The 12,144-nt window shown below is 61.7% G+C and overlaps 5 protein-coding genes across 5 annotated transcripts; 1 reads left to right on the forward strand and 4 right to left on the reverse strand.

Moving 5' to 3' along the window:
- Positions 1 to 257: 257 nt before the first annotated feature.
- On the reverse strand, positions 258 to 4,064 carry ACA1_301220 (uncharacterized protein; the record flags this gene model as incomplete). The annotated part of the gene is made up of 18 exons (XM_004341140.1): positions 258 to 266; positions 352 to 518; positions 601 to 820; positions 917 to 1,000; positions 1,084 to 1,188; positions 1,299 to 1,411; positions 1,515 to 1,613; positions 1,734 to 1,792; positions 1,881 to 1,979; positions 2,080 to 2,241; positions 2,335 to 2,429; positions 2,553 to 2,818; positions 2,925 to 3,046; positions 3,170 to 3,309; positions 3,414 to 3,548; positions 3,663 to 3,808; positions 3,877 to 3,907; positions 3,990 to 4,064. 18 exons carry the CDS (start codon positions 4,062 to 4,064, stop codon positions 258 to 260), a joined length of 2,127 nt encoding a protein of 708 aa, XP_004341188.1.
- A 131-nt stretch (positions 4,065 to 4,195) lies between these two features.
- Positions 4,196 to 6,862, reverse strand: ACA1_301230 (uncharacterized protein; the record flags this gene model as incomplete). Its single annotated transcript, XM_004341141.1, is given in 13 exon segments — positions 4,196 to 4,291; positions 4,363 to 4,448; positions 4,540 to 4,634; positions 4,712 to 4,809; positions 4,873 to 5,071; positions 5,170 to 5,237; positions 5,385 to 5,519; positions 5,606 to 5,743; positions 5,825 to 5,881; positions 6,003 to 6,306; positions 6,342 to 6,401; positions 6,421 to 6,647; positions 6,731 to 6,862. The coding sequence occupies 13 exon segments, from the start codon at positions 6,860 to 6,862 to the stop codon at positions 4,196 to 4,198; spliced, it is 1,695 nt and encodes a 564-aa protein (XP_004341189.1).
- A 122-nt stretch (positions 6,863 to 6,984) lies between these two features.
- Positions 6,985 to 7,817, forward strand: ACA1_301240 (universal stress domain containing protein; the record flags this gene model as incomplete). The annotated part of the gene is made up of 4 exons (XM_004341142.1): positions 6,985 to 7,149; positions 7,237 to 7,377; positions 7,536 to 7,657; positions 7,748 to 7,817. 4 exons carry the CDS (start codon positions 6,985 to 6,987, stop codon positions 7,815 to 7,817), a joined length of 498 nt encoding a protein of 165 aa, XP_004341190.1.
- A 211-nt stretch (positions 7,818 to 8,028) lies between these two features.
- Positions 8,029 to 9,585, reverse strand: ACA1_301250 (RAB36 member RAS oncogene family protein; the record flags this gene model as incomplete). Its single annotated transcript, XM_004341143.1, has 9 exons — positions 8,029 to 8,096; positions 8,197 to 8,349; positions 8,434 to 8,512; positions 8,595 to 8,645; positions 8,736 to 8,880; positions 9,001 to 9,091; positions 9,150 to 9,238; positions 9,356 to 9,415; positions 9,500 to 9,585. 9 exons carry the CDS (start codon positions 9,583 to 9,585, stop codon positions 8,029 to 8,031), a joined length of 822 nt encoding a protein of 273 aa, XP_004341191.1.
- A 314-nt stretch (positions 9,586 to 9,899) lies between these two features.
- Positions 9,900 to 11,916, reverse strand: ACA1_301260 (WD repeatcontaining protein 1, putative; the record flags this gene model as incomplete). Its single annotated transcript, XM_004341144.1, has 7 exons — positions 9,900 to 10,439; positions 10,522 to 10,839; positions 10,942 to 11,092; positions 11,201 to 11,338; positions 11,433 to 11,555; positions 11,665 to 11,738; positions 11,845 to 11,916. The coding sequence occupies 7 exons, from the start codon at positions 11,914 to 11,916 to the stop codon at positions 9,900 to 9,902; spliced, it is 1,416 nt and encodes a 471-aa protein (XP_004341192.1).
- Between the last annotated feature and the right edge of the window lie 228 nt (positions 11,917 to 12,144).

The raw sequence follows: 12,144 nt of genomic DNA on the forward strand, positions 1-12,144 counted from the left end.
ACTTCCGCAACACGTGCAGCGCCCCCGGGAGCAGCGGGAGCAGCTTCTCCTCGGCCTTGGGTAGTTCGATGGGCGGCTGCGGTGGTGCTGTGGGGGAGCAGAGTGCGGGTTTGTTGGTGGCGGCGGCGGCGTGGGTGAGCAGCGCAGCGCACATCAACCCTCCCGGCCGGGGCTCGCAACAAGAGACCATACCGTGAACGAACGTGTGCCTACTATGAGTCCACCCGCGAGCACGGAACACGAGCCTACACACTCCCTCAGCCGCCCTGGTCTGGAAGAGATCGACAGTGTTGTTGTTGTTCTTAAGGGTGATGAAGTACTTTGGTACCACGACCAAGGAGAGTGCCGCACCTGAAATCTGGGGAATGCGGCGGTATCATTGGGATGTGTGGAGATGCCCAGCGACATCAAAAAGGACAGTAGCTCTTCCGGCAGCCCTGCCAGCTGCTCTTTGCTCCGCGTGGAAGCACCACGCTCGGCGAGCGCAAATGCCACCAAACTCTTCAGCGGCTTCACTCCTACCAAGGCAAGCACGCACGCACGCACACCGCTGAGATGAGATACAAATGACGGCGAGTAAGGAGAGCAGCCAAGCCGCACCGGAGAGAGGCAAGAAGAGGCCCAGCAGGCGGATCGTCTGGAGGAACGCATCGGCCTCCTCATGATCGGAGTTGTCCGCATCGCTGCGCCGCCAGGGAATGGGTGCCACGTAGGACATGGCCGCCAAGGCGGCGACGCGCACGGCGGGGGCCTGGTGGGCCACAGCCCTGAATAAGGTCACTAAGTGCGGCAGCGTTGTGCGCCACAAGCCCGGGTACATCTGGTGTTTGACGACGATGAGGCCATCAGTTTTTGGAGCGCGCGGGTGGTGATGTAAAGGTAAAGTAAAAGTAGGGTAAGTAATGCGATCACCTACCTCCATGACGGACAGCGCCCTGAGCTGGACATCTTGGTCCTTGCTCGTGTACACCAGCTCGGCGATGGTGTCCATATGTCGGCCCTGTGGCATGTATTGCGCGTCGAGGCGAGTGAGGCAAGGGGTGGTGATGAAAGAAGGAATAGGCCTGTTTGTGGGTACGGTACCACGGTGCCATAGAATGCACATTCGGACTCCAGGGAGTCCAGGTCCCAACCGCCGATGCTGTAGTTCGTCGCTGCTCGGCCAGCGCCAGCGATCGCCATCAGGAGCTGCGCACACGGAAATAGAAAATGGGATGCTTGGAAGGTTGAGGTGGTGCGGTCGGTGGTGACTTAAAAAAAAATGCATCAAGAAGGGGAGGAGGCGGAATGTATCGCACGTGCAGAAGGCGTGGCTTGTTGGACACGCACTCGCAGGTGAGCAGGTGGACGACCCAAGGAACGACCCGATGCCACGACTGATCGGACTCATCCCGGAACTCCCAGGCCTGGTCTGCTTGATGCGCGCGCGCAATAGCTCAGTGGCGCCACACAGTGCACGCAGCAGCCAGCAGCCAGCAGAAGAAGCGATGAGGCTCAGTGGGCGAAACGGGTACCGTCGAACCAGAAGTCGAGCGCAGCGTCGAGGTAGCTGTTTTGATTTTCGGCCCAACGGGAGGCAAGGCCGCGAACCAGGGACTCCACCGTCTCGCTGCCTGAAGAAAGGTCAGTTTAGTGTTCATGATTGGCGGTAACAGCGCCAAAGGCAACGGTGGTGGTGCTGCAGGCGTGGGTGAAAGCAGAATACGGCACTGATCACTGACCAACGAACGTACTATAATAACTCACGGGAGAATACTCCGTCTCCTGCTCAACACCTGACAGTAACGGGAGCCTGCAGGGAGTTGAAATCAGCCCAACAAGATCACACAATGTCACGCACACGCACACGCACACATGCACACGCACACATGCACACGCACCACTTGCGGCCCGCCAAATGGGGCGGGATCTTGGTCGAGACAAACTGCATCATGCCAGCCTGTGTATTGGGCAGGCCCCTCACCGCCCACTGCTCCGAGCTGCCACGATGTCGTTAGCAATAAATAATACACAAATATATATTGGTCGTTGTTGGCGTGTGCGGCAAGGACATATATTTCTTGGTTTGTGGTTACGTACCTCTGCCAGCAGGCCCAGGCCCGCTCGAACCGGGGGTCGTGGGCCAGCTGCCGCAGCACCGGGACCGCTTCTTGGTTTTCTGTTTCGAGTTCATCAACGTAGGTGCCCATGGGCATCGGTTCCGGCATCAGTGCAATCACCAAGACATCGGTGAGGCATCGGCTGCACAAACGCACACGCACGCACACACGCACACGCAGGCCAGTCATGTCCGCTCTCTCCCGTTTGGTGTTGCGAGGAGTGGTGCGTCGGTACAAGGCACCCTCGGTCCACCCCCCACGGGCCACGGCCTCAACCACAACGCGCAGCACTGGCACTCGCTTGATGGGTCTGCTGGCCATGAGTCGCAACTGCGTGTGTCGTGTGTCGCGTGCGTCGTGCGTCGTGTGTGTCGTGTGCCGTGCGCTGTGAGCGCACATGTGTATCTGGGTAGATGTCATTGGGGAGAGAAGGGGGGGGAGGAGACAATGTACGGTGTGATGGAGGATGTGGACGAAGGAACTGCTAACTTCAACCGGCGATGGGGAATGGACTTCGCCTTCTGATTCGTCATCGAGGAAGCTCGACCTTCTGCTGTTCCGGGAGGCGTCCGACGTGGTGGCCTCGAGCAGCCGGTTGCCCGTGCCCAGTACACAGCCCCGCCAGGCCGCGGCCACCTCGGAGTCGTCGATCATGAGCGCGGTGGCGTGCTCGATCGCACTCGCAGGTGGTACCTCGAGTCTCCTCACGCACAGCAGCGCTGGAGCGAACAATGTCAAGGGATCAGTGAGAGGATGTAAGCAATGTTGCACTGGTTTGGGGGGGGGTGAACAGCAAAAGCGAGGGATGAGAAAGTTGGTGTGCACCGAGGGCGAACTTGCTCAGCACGCCCAGCCTGTTCCCCTCGGCACTGCCTTCGGTGTCGCACCACACTCGGGTGGCCGCTTGGTAGGCCTGCTCCAATATGCTCTCGTCGCAGTGAACTCGCCTGGTTTGGATGAAGAACGAAGAAAAAGAAGCGTGCAGCGGTGGGTGTGAGCTGGTGTGGCAGCAGGCCGACGAGAGGAGAAGGTGAGGTGCATACAATAGATAGAGAATGAGAATAGCGCACGAGCGAGCCTTGTCGTTGGTCTCGTGCTGCATGCGCTGCGTGAGGAACGGGATGATCGCCAGGCGATCCGACCCGCTCTGGCTGGTGCCCAGGTACTCCAGAAGTGTCACCTTTAGAGCGTCGGGTGTCTTGTTGCTTGCCTGCTCCCAACACAACACACGACACACAGCGCGCGCGCGGAGAACAGTTAGTGGTTGCATGGGGGAGGACGTGTCAGGTGAAGGAATCAGCAGCAGCAGTGTACGATGAGGCCGTAGATGCGGTGCATCCACGGGGAACAGAGATTGGAGTCGATGTCGTAGCCGGGCAGGAGCTGTGCCAGGAGCACCTGCACGCCCCAGCTGTCCGAGTCCTCCTCGCCCTGCTCTCGCGCTTCGCCCTGCACCGCCACCGGCCGCACACATTGGCTCACACTACCACGACCCAACCGCGCATTGCCGGCGAACACGACGCAACACACCCCATACGAGACAGCTGGATTCGTGGCTGTTACCTGGCGCAGGAGCGTGCCGATGATGCAGGGCCACAGCTGCACGTAGGCCGAGTGAGCGCCGTGCGCCGGCTTTTCGAGCGCCTTCAGGATGTGTTGGTACGCGCTGGTGCTCTGGCCTGGCCGCCGCATCATGTCGGCCACCAATCCTGATCGCGGCAGAGGTGAGGCAGCGCCCGTGTGTAACATGTTGGGCACTGGGCGTGTAGTAGTGTACGTTTATAGAGGGGCCACAGGTCCTTGCCCAGCTGCGCCCAGAGGCCACCGGAGGGGGGAAGAGAAAGGGGGGGGGTTGAGATGCGTCGCTCAAAGCAAGGGTGACGGCAGCACCTTGGCTTGGCGCTGCACCGGGACCGACGCAAACTCCGATTCGTCGGGGTACCCCTTGTCATGCTGCTCCGCCATCACGATAAGAACAAAAATAAGACGCTATGTTGGTTTCAAACTGTGTTTAGCGAAGTGCACTTGTAGTTTCACTGAAGCCGCAAGCAGTGCCAATTGGCCAACAGTTCTCTGGTGAACTTTTTGGTTCCGTGTTAGTCGTCGCTGTCGGGCGTGTAGGCGCTCGCGAGGCCGTGCAGCTGCTCCTGCGCTTCCGCCCACTCCTCTCCAGCAACGGCCACCGCCCGTGCCTTCCCCGCCCCGCCCAGTTAAACGTCAGCCAAGGTGGCTCCTTGGCTGGTGCCCTCCTACTACTACTTACCTTGGACACGTTGCTAGCCTGCTTGGCGAGGACCTGAAGGCTCGGCGCGATCGCCTTGGTCACCTGCACATGGCTCAGCACCGGCACTGGCGCGCCCCAAAACAAAGCAACGATCAGTCGGCACTCACGCTGTTCGGGCGTCAGCCCCTCGAACGGAACGGTGAAGCGCGCGCGTACCGGCTGTGGCGCGCGTGCCGTAGGGGGCGGACGAGGCCGGCTTGAAGAACCACGGATACGTCGAGGGAATCGCGACGGGCTTCTCCTCCATAAACCTGCGCCGCCCGCCCGCCCACGCACGCGGGAGTGTCAGCAGCCAGCTCGAGGTACCTCGAGAGAGAGGCGCGCGTACAGGAAGCGATTGAGGACCGAGTACTGGCCCAGATGCTGCGTGAACCACCGCTCGGAAGCCTCCAGCCCCGCCACGCTGATCGCCTCCGCAGCCGGTGCCTGCAATGTGCCCCGCGGGGGTGAGAGAAGGAGAAGAAGCAGGTGTGGATGTGGTGTACATACCAGCTGGGGCAGCGGCGCCGGGAAAGAGAGGCCGCGCACAAAGTCGGCGGCGTAGAGGGGCATCCCCGATGGCACGCGGCCATCACGCAAGCCGGCGGCCGGGAACGGCAGGCTCAGCGAAAGGGCCGCCACGGGCATGTTCGCCACCCGCAGCTCGCCCGTCACCACCGACGCCATCGACGACGGGCCCGCCCGGCTACTGCTCACCGTAGGCAGTAGTGGGTGGTCAGCTCACCACACCCACGCTCTTTACCGACACGTGCTGTGTTGGTTGGATTTGGGTGGGGGGGGGCAAACCTCCAGGGGGCTGTGGCGGAGGCGATGGCCATCGCGGCGACCGCGCTCGAGTGGTACTCGCTGTCGGCCTGGGCGAGTGAGAGTCGTGTGAGACGCCCCGCTTGCAGCAGGCAGTGCCAGTGGCGGAAAAGGACCACCACGAGCAAAGTAGATATAATATATATAAAGGTGGATATTTATAGAAAGATCTTTCTCTAAGGGGGCAGACGGAGTACCGGGAGGGCGAGGTGGGGGAAGGCGGGCCAGTGGAGCGGCTGTAGGGGCACCACGAGGGAGGAGAGGTTGGAGTCGCGATCCGACAGCCGCTGCAGGGCCATAACCCGGTTGATCAGCCGCGTCTCGTCCTCCACCTAATGGTCGTTCGTTGGTCATGGAGGTGAGTGGAACGAGGAGACTGCAGCGTCGCGACGCGGGTGATCTGGGCGGGTCGGCGTACGGGAGTGCGGGAGCGGCGCGGGTGTCCGAGGGCAAAGGTGAGGAGGGGCGTGCGCGGGAAGTCGTCCCGGATCAGTTCGATGACCTCGCTCGCCGCGCCGCCCCACCCGTCGTCCACGTCCACCAGCAATTGGAACCCCTGGTGGTGAAGCCACCCAACCACCACACACGGATGACGTCAGCGCGGCCGCTCTCGCTATTGGAAGCGATATCTACGTACGTCGACACAATCGCACTCCTCGAGCAGGAAGCGGAGCCGGTCCTCCACCTCCTCGCGCTATTATTATCGACAGAGCAGAGACCCAGCCAGCCCCGCAGGCCGAACCCCCTCTCCCCGGTGAGTGCATGGCGGAAGAACGAAAGCGAAAGCGAAAGCGAGGAGGAGAGGGAAGACGCACGTGGTCGGGGTGGTGTCGGAGGAGGGCGGCCCCGTGATCCCACGTGACGAGGGGCAGGGAGTGGGGCACCTCCCACAGACAGCGCGGGTGGAGCGGAGCACCCGCCCCGCCGTCGCCCCAGTACTCGCCCCACGCGCCCACCTGCGCCTCCGCACGCCGCCTCTCCTCCTCCGCTCGCCCCTCCTCTTCCTCTTCCTCGTCGCCGTCGCCCTCCTTCGCTCCGCTCCTCTGTCGCTCTTCACCTTCGCCCTTACGTTGCTGCGATTGATCATCGCTCATCTGAACCCGCTCCACTCTGCCCGACCTACGCACACAACACACGGCACACCACACACACACACGGGCTGGTGGGTTGTCGCCTCCACGGCTTGCTCGCGCTTGGTGGGGAGAGGCGGGAGACTGACGGCGAGGCGCGTACCAGAGCACGGATGCGCCGCTTTGCGGGTGGTGGGGCGGGGCCGGCGTGGCGGTGGTGCGGAGCGAGGAGGCGGCGTAGGCGTGGGGCGAGTAGTTGCCCTTGCGGTCCAGCACCAGCACGCGCGGCTGCAGCTGCCGCTGCTGGTGGCCACCGGTAGCGCGCCACATCACACTCCGCGGCCTCTCTCGCTCTTCCTGCTGCTCCTCCTCCACCACTTCCCCGCGCGCCTGCAGCCATTGCCACCAGGAAACGTCAGCATAATGGAAGAAAGGAGGGGGACACAAAGTGGTACGAGTAGTGCTTGGTCTACCTTGCCGCGTGCGCTGGTTGCGGCCGCGGTGGTGAGGAGGTTCCAGTAGTGCGCCCCGACGTCGTTGGCGTAGGTGCCCATCTGCACCGTCACCACCTCTCCGCCCACCCTGCTGCCGCTGCTTACGTCCATCTCTTTGTTGTTTGTTTGCTTTTTATTATTGGTATTTTCCCTTTTTTACTCTTTTTCTTTCTTTTTGTCAACGACAGAAAAAACAAACTTTTTGTATTAAATTCTACACACCAGCAGCAGCCATGGCAGGCCAGCAGGAGCAACAGCAACAGCAGGAGTGGCGGCTCATGGTGGGTCTCGACGGCAGCCCCCACGCCCAGAAGGCTTTCGAGCGCGCCCTCGCCCTCGCGGTCGCCAGCGGTAGCGGCAGGCCCGTGGTTCTGCACCTCCTCACCGTCATCGAACCCGTACACCATCATGCCCCCTCCCCCCACTCCCTCTTCAGCCTTTGTGTGCTCTGCCATTTATTATCACATTTTAAATCTTCTTTTCAGGGCCGGTTCGTGGAGAGGGAGGCGCAGCACCTGCACGCGGCCACCAAGGCGGGCGCGGCGGCCGAGGCATCGGATGCTCACGTGGTGCACGATGCCCACCACCTCCTCGCTCCCTTCGAAGAGCAGTGCCGCCAGGCCAACGTACCCTCATTTATTCCCCTTGCACGCACACACACGCACACACATGCCCCGCACGACACGCACGACAGGACACGCACGACACGGCGCACGACGCGCTGGTGGGTAAGTGATTTAACGAGGGGCGGGGGCACCCACCGTGGGCGGGTTGGGCGTTGAAGGTGAGGTACGTGAGCGTGGTGGCGGAGGGCCTGAGCGCGAAGCAGGAGATCTGCCGGCAGGTGGAGGACTACCGCATCGACCTGCTGCTGCTGGGCACCCGCGGCCTCGGCACCCTCACCAAGTAAGTACCGACCCTCACGCGCCCGCTCGCGACTGCCCCACGCACTCGCGCGCGCGCGCGAAATGCCTGACTGGTGGTGGACTGTTCTAGGCTGCTGTTGGGCAGCGTGTCGGACCACTGCACGCAGCACGCCACATCCGACGTCATGGTCGTGAGGTAAGTGCGTGGGCCAACCAACCAACCAACCCAACAGCAACAACAGGTCTACGCGACCGACGACGGCGTGTAGAAGGCAAGCAAGCATTACTTGGAAGAGAGGGTGTTGTAGGTATTTCTATATATCTTCTTTACAGCAGTGGTGGCGGTGGTGGTTGGCCGACGAGGGGGCGAGGTTGTCCCATCATTGGGGTTGTGGGCGTCGCCCAGTCTCCTCACCAGCAGCAGTAGCCCTGGTTGGTGGCCTGGGCCGCGTTCTGCTTGCTGCTCTCAAAACTTTTCTCTGTTGTGTGTGCGCACGAGCGAGAAGAGAGATGAGAAGAGATGAGGATAGGGAGGTCGTTGCTGTTGTTGATGTCGGAGATGGCGGAGAGGGCACGCACCCACGTATCTGTCGGAGATGGCTGAGTCGGTGCGGGAGCTGCTGGACGAGGACGGCAGGTTGATGGTGGGGTTCTTCTTGGCCTCGGCCTTCAGTATGCTCTGCTCGAACAGCGCGGCGGCCACGCGATCGAACAGCTCGTTCACATTGTGGTCTGCATTTGTGGTGATGTGGGTGATTGAGAGAGGAACACAAGAGCGCACTCATGTAGTGGTGTGTGATGGGACGGGCGACGCACCCTTCTTGGCGCTCACCTCCCAGTACTCGGCTTTGAGCTCATCGGCCATCTTCCGGGCCTCCGCTTTGTCGATGGCGTGCTGCGCAATCATTTCACAGATAATACTCAGCCTCCCAACGAACGCGTTGTGGTTGGGCGCGCGGTTGGGCGGCGGCACGTACCGGCAGATCGTCCTTGAGGCCCACCAGGAACACCTTGTGGCCAGGCGTCACCTGTTATATCGTTCCACCACGGCCGTGCTGGTCAGATCAGCGGCCGCCTCCATAACGGTGATGTCGGTTGTGTGTGGCGGATGTTGGTACCTCCCGGAGGACCTCCTCGAGCCAGGCGCGGGTGTTGTCGAAGCTCTCCTTGCTGCTCAGGTCGAAGGCCAGGATGCTGCCGCTGGCGCCCCGGAAGTAGGCCTTGGAGATGCACCGGAACTGCTCCTGCCCGGCCGTGTCCCATCTGTTGATCAATCATCCATGCAGCTATGTAAGAAGGCCGACACGCGGCGAACACTTGACGGTGCACGCAGTTCACTGCGTGCCTGGCATTCTCAGGTGTCAATGTGGAGGCGCGGCGTACATGTGAAGGGTGAAGTCCTGCTTGAGGATGCGGTACTTTTGGTAGATGAAGTCGACCCCGATGGTGGCTTTATACTGGTCCGTGAATTTGCCTGGCGGGGTGGTACTCAGCTTGAGTGTTTGAGAGACGGTTTGCGGGAAGGTTCGTACCCTCACAGAAGCGGCGCACGAGGGACGTCTTGCCCACAGAGTGGTCCCCCACCACGATCACCTTCTCCGCCCGCGACTGCGGGTTGCCTCTGTGTGTGTGGGTGTGCGCCAGGCAAGGCTCGTTTGTAAACAAGTGCCCACCTCCCCAAAGAGCCCACCACGCGCCACAAGGCATTAAGTAGGGTGAGGAGGGGGGAGGAGCGCACTTGGCGTCGGCTTCGTCGGCGATCTTGCGCACGTCCTCGTGAAAGTCTGATTTGAGGCACCTGCTCACCCCCCCCCGTCGTGAGAAAGCCGTTATCCCCCCCCTTCAGTCCCCGTGCCCGTAGGAAAGAAATTGGGGGCTGTACGTGGCTCTGACGCCAGCGCCAGGTACGGGGAAGGAGTTGATGACGCGGGCCACCTTCCTTCGTGACGACGTAGCGGCGCTGTTCATCTCCTTCTCTATGTTTTTAACAGTTATATAAATGATTTGAACCCGCGGTGCCTCTACTCTTTCCTCTCCTCTCCGGGTTTCCTGTCGCGCGAACAGGTGCGTCAGGTCCCCGGCAATAACCCGCCACCGGAGAAGAGAACTACGAGAAAACGGCCCTACCGGTAGAAACGAAGAGAAGAAGGAAGTACACGAGAAGGCGCGCAGTGTTGTTGTTGATGATGTGGTGGTGAAAGTAGACATACAGAAGAGCTGACGACATTGTCGAACACCCAAGGGGATGCTCTGAGCGTGTGTGTGCGCTGACACGGCTGTTTTTAGAGGTGGGTGACGGTCCAGGTCTTCCAGGACATGTCCTGGCCGGCGGTGGCGAGGGTGAGGTCGTCGAGCCAGGCGACGGCGTTGACGCCGCCCTGGTGGGCGCGGGAGATGTGGATGCGCTTGGACGGGTGGTTGACGTTCCACACGTAGACGTCCTGGTCCAGCGAGCCCGAGGCCAGCTTGAGCGAGTCGCTGGTCCAGGCGATGGAGCGCACGGCGGCGGTGTGGAAGCACCAGCCCTCGACCTTGACCGAGTAGTCGCTCGTGTTCCACACGATGATGTCGCGCTTCTCGCTGTCGGCGGTGGCCAGGAACTCGCCGCTGGGCGAGAACTCGACGGCGGTGAGGGCGCCCCTGTGCTTGTCCAACACGCGGGTCTCGCTCAGGTTGTCGCCGTTGAGGGCGTACAGGTGCACCTTGTTGTCCTTGCCGCCCACCGCGACAGTGCGCGAGTCGGGCGAGATGGCCACCGACGTCGGCTGGAAGCTCACGTTCAGGGTCGACGCCGTGCGGCCGTTGCGCAGCACCACCACGCTCTGTTGTGGAATGCGCATGATGGAATGCTTTAGTTTTCCTGTTTCACTAAGACAGGGTGAGTGGTGGGCTTGGGGGGTGTACCTTGAGGGTGACGGCCACGGTGAGGGAGGCATCGCGGCTGACGGCGATGTCCTGGGGCGAGCTGTCGGTGGAGACGGCGTCACCGTAGGCGCCGCTGTTGGTGAAGTTGAAGCGCACACTGTCGTCCATGGCGGCGGAGACGAGGGTCTCGCCGGCCACCTTGAGCCTCTGGATCTGGTTGGAGTGGCCGTTGCCGGTGAGGGTCTCGCTGGCGCCCGTGGCGATGTCCCACCTGATGATGAGGCTGTCGTACGAGCCCGTGTACACGTGGCCACGGCTCGGGTCAGCCGCGAGGGCGGTCACAAACTTGTTGTGGCCCTGTCACACGCCACCCAGTGCGTCTCGTTAGCTATCGTGCGCACACACACGCGCGTGTCGTGTGTCGTGTCGTTTATGGTGGGATGGGTGGTGGGCTAGTACCTTGATGACGAGGCGGGGCTCGTTGGGGTGGGCGCGGTCGAGGTAGTAGATGTTGCCGTTGAGGCCCACGCTCACGAGGTAGTCCTGGTGCCACAGGCAGCCGAGCTGCTGGTAGTCCACGCTGTTGCTACCGAACGACAGATCGAACGTGCTGCATGCCACGCCGACGAACCGATCCCCACGAGTCGTCGTCGCGTTAGGCCCCGGCACAGCTTGGGGGTGGGCGGGGGGGGGAAGAGGAACGTGAATGGGAGCGTACGTGAGGCACTCGCCGGAGGCGGCATCCCACAGCCTGACGGTCTTGTCGGCCGAGGCGGTGATGAGCTGCTGCGAGTCGGGGCTCCACGAGACGGAGTACACGCCCAGGGTGTGGCCGGTCAGCTCCACGAGCTTGTCTCTGCATCGCGGCACCCACTTATGTCAGTGCCCCGGCTCGCAGCAGTACGAATGGGGGTGAGTGAGGAATGCGAATGCGGTCTCGAGGTATGTACCCGGTCTTGCCGTCCCAGATGATGCCCTTCTTGTCCAGGCCCACGGTGGCCACCTTTTCGCCGTTGGGCGAGAAGCGGGTGCACGTCACGAAGCGCGAGTGCTCCGTCAAGCTCTTCTTGAACCTGTTGGCCAACACCACGCGCGCACACGAGAGAAAACGATGAACGATATTAATGATGAGCCGCTGTTGTGGGCCAACACATAAACGACGGAGGGGTCGGGGGTACGTACTTGAAGGGGGGACCCTCGAACCAGCAGGCCGTGAAGTCCTCGCCGCCGGTGATGATGCGGTAGGGACGCGTGGGCTGGTGTGCGACCACAAACGCGTGAGATCATAGGAATAATAAACAATTAAGTAAATAAAAATAACACATTAATAATAATAATAAGTAGCGTGCAGTGTGAACATACCTTGAAGTCGCAGGTGAGGATGGTCTTGGACTGACCCGTGATCTCACCGACGGAAGAGCCGGAATCCCACATGAAGACCGTTCCGAACCTGCGCGCGCGCGGAAGGGGACAATCATCAGCGATGAGGTCAGCCGACCGACCCACAGGCGGCACACGCCAACAACAACGACAGCAACAGCAACGCGTGGGGAGGAGACCAGGGAGCGGGGCACGTACTTCTCGCGGCCCTCGCCGACGGCGATGATGCGCTTGCTGTCCTCGCTCCAGGCCAGGTCCCTCACGGGTCCCGAGATCGGCTGC

Source organism: Acanthamoeba castellanii, assembly GCF_000313135.1.
Source record: "Acanthamoeba castellanii str. Neff unplaced genomic scaffold scf7180000083203, whole genome shotgun sequence".
In the NCBI taxonomy this organism is placed as follows: Eukaryota; Discosea; order Longamoebia; family Acanthamoebidae; genus Acanthamoeba; species Acanthamoeba castellanii.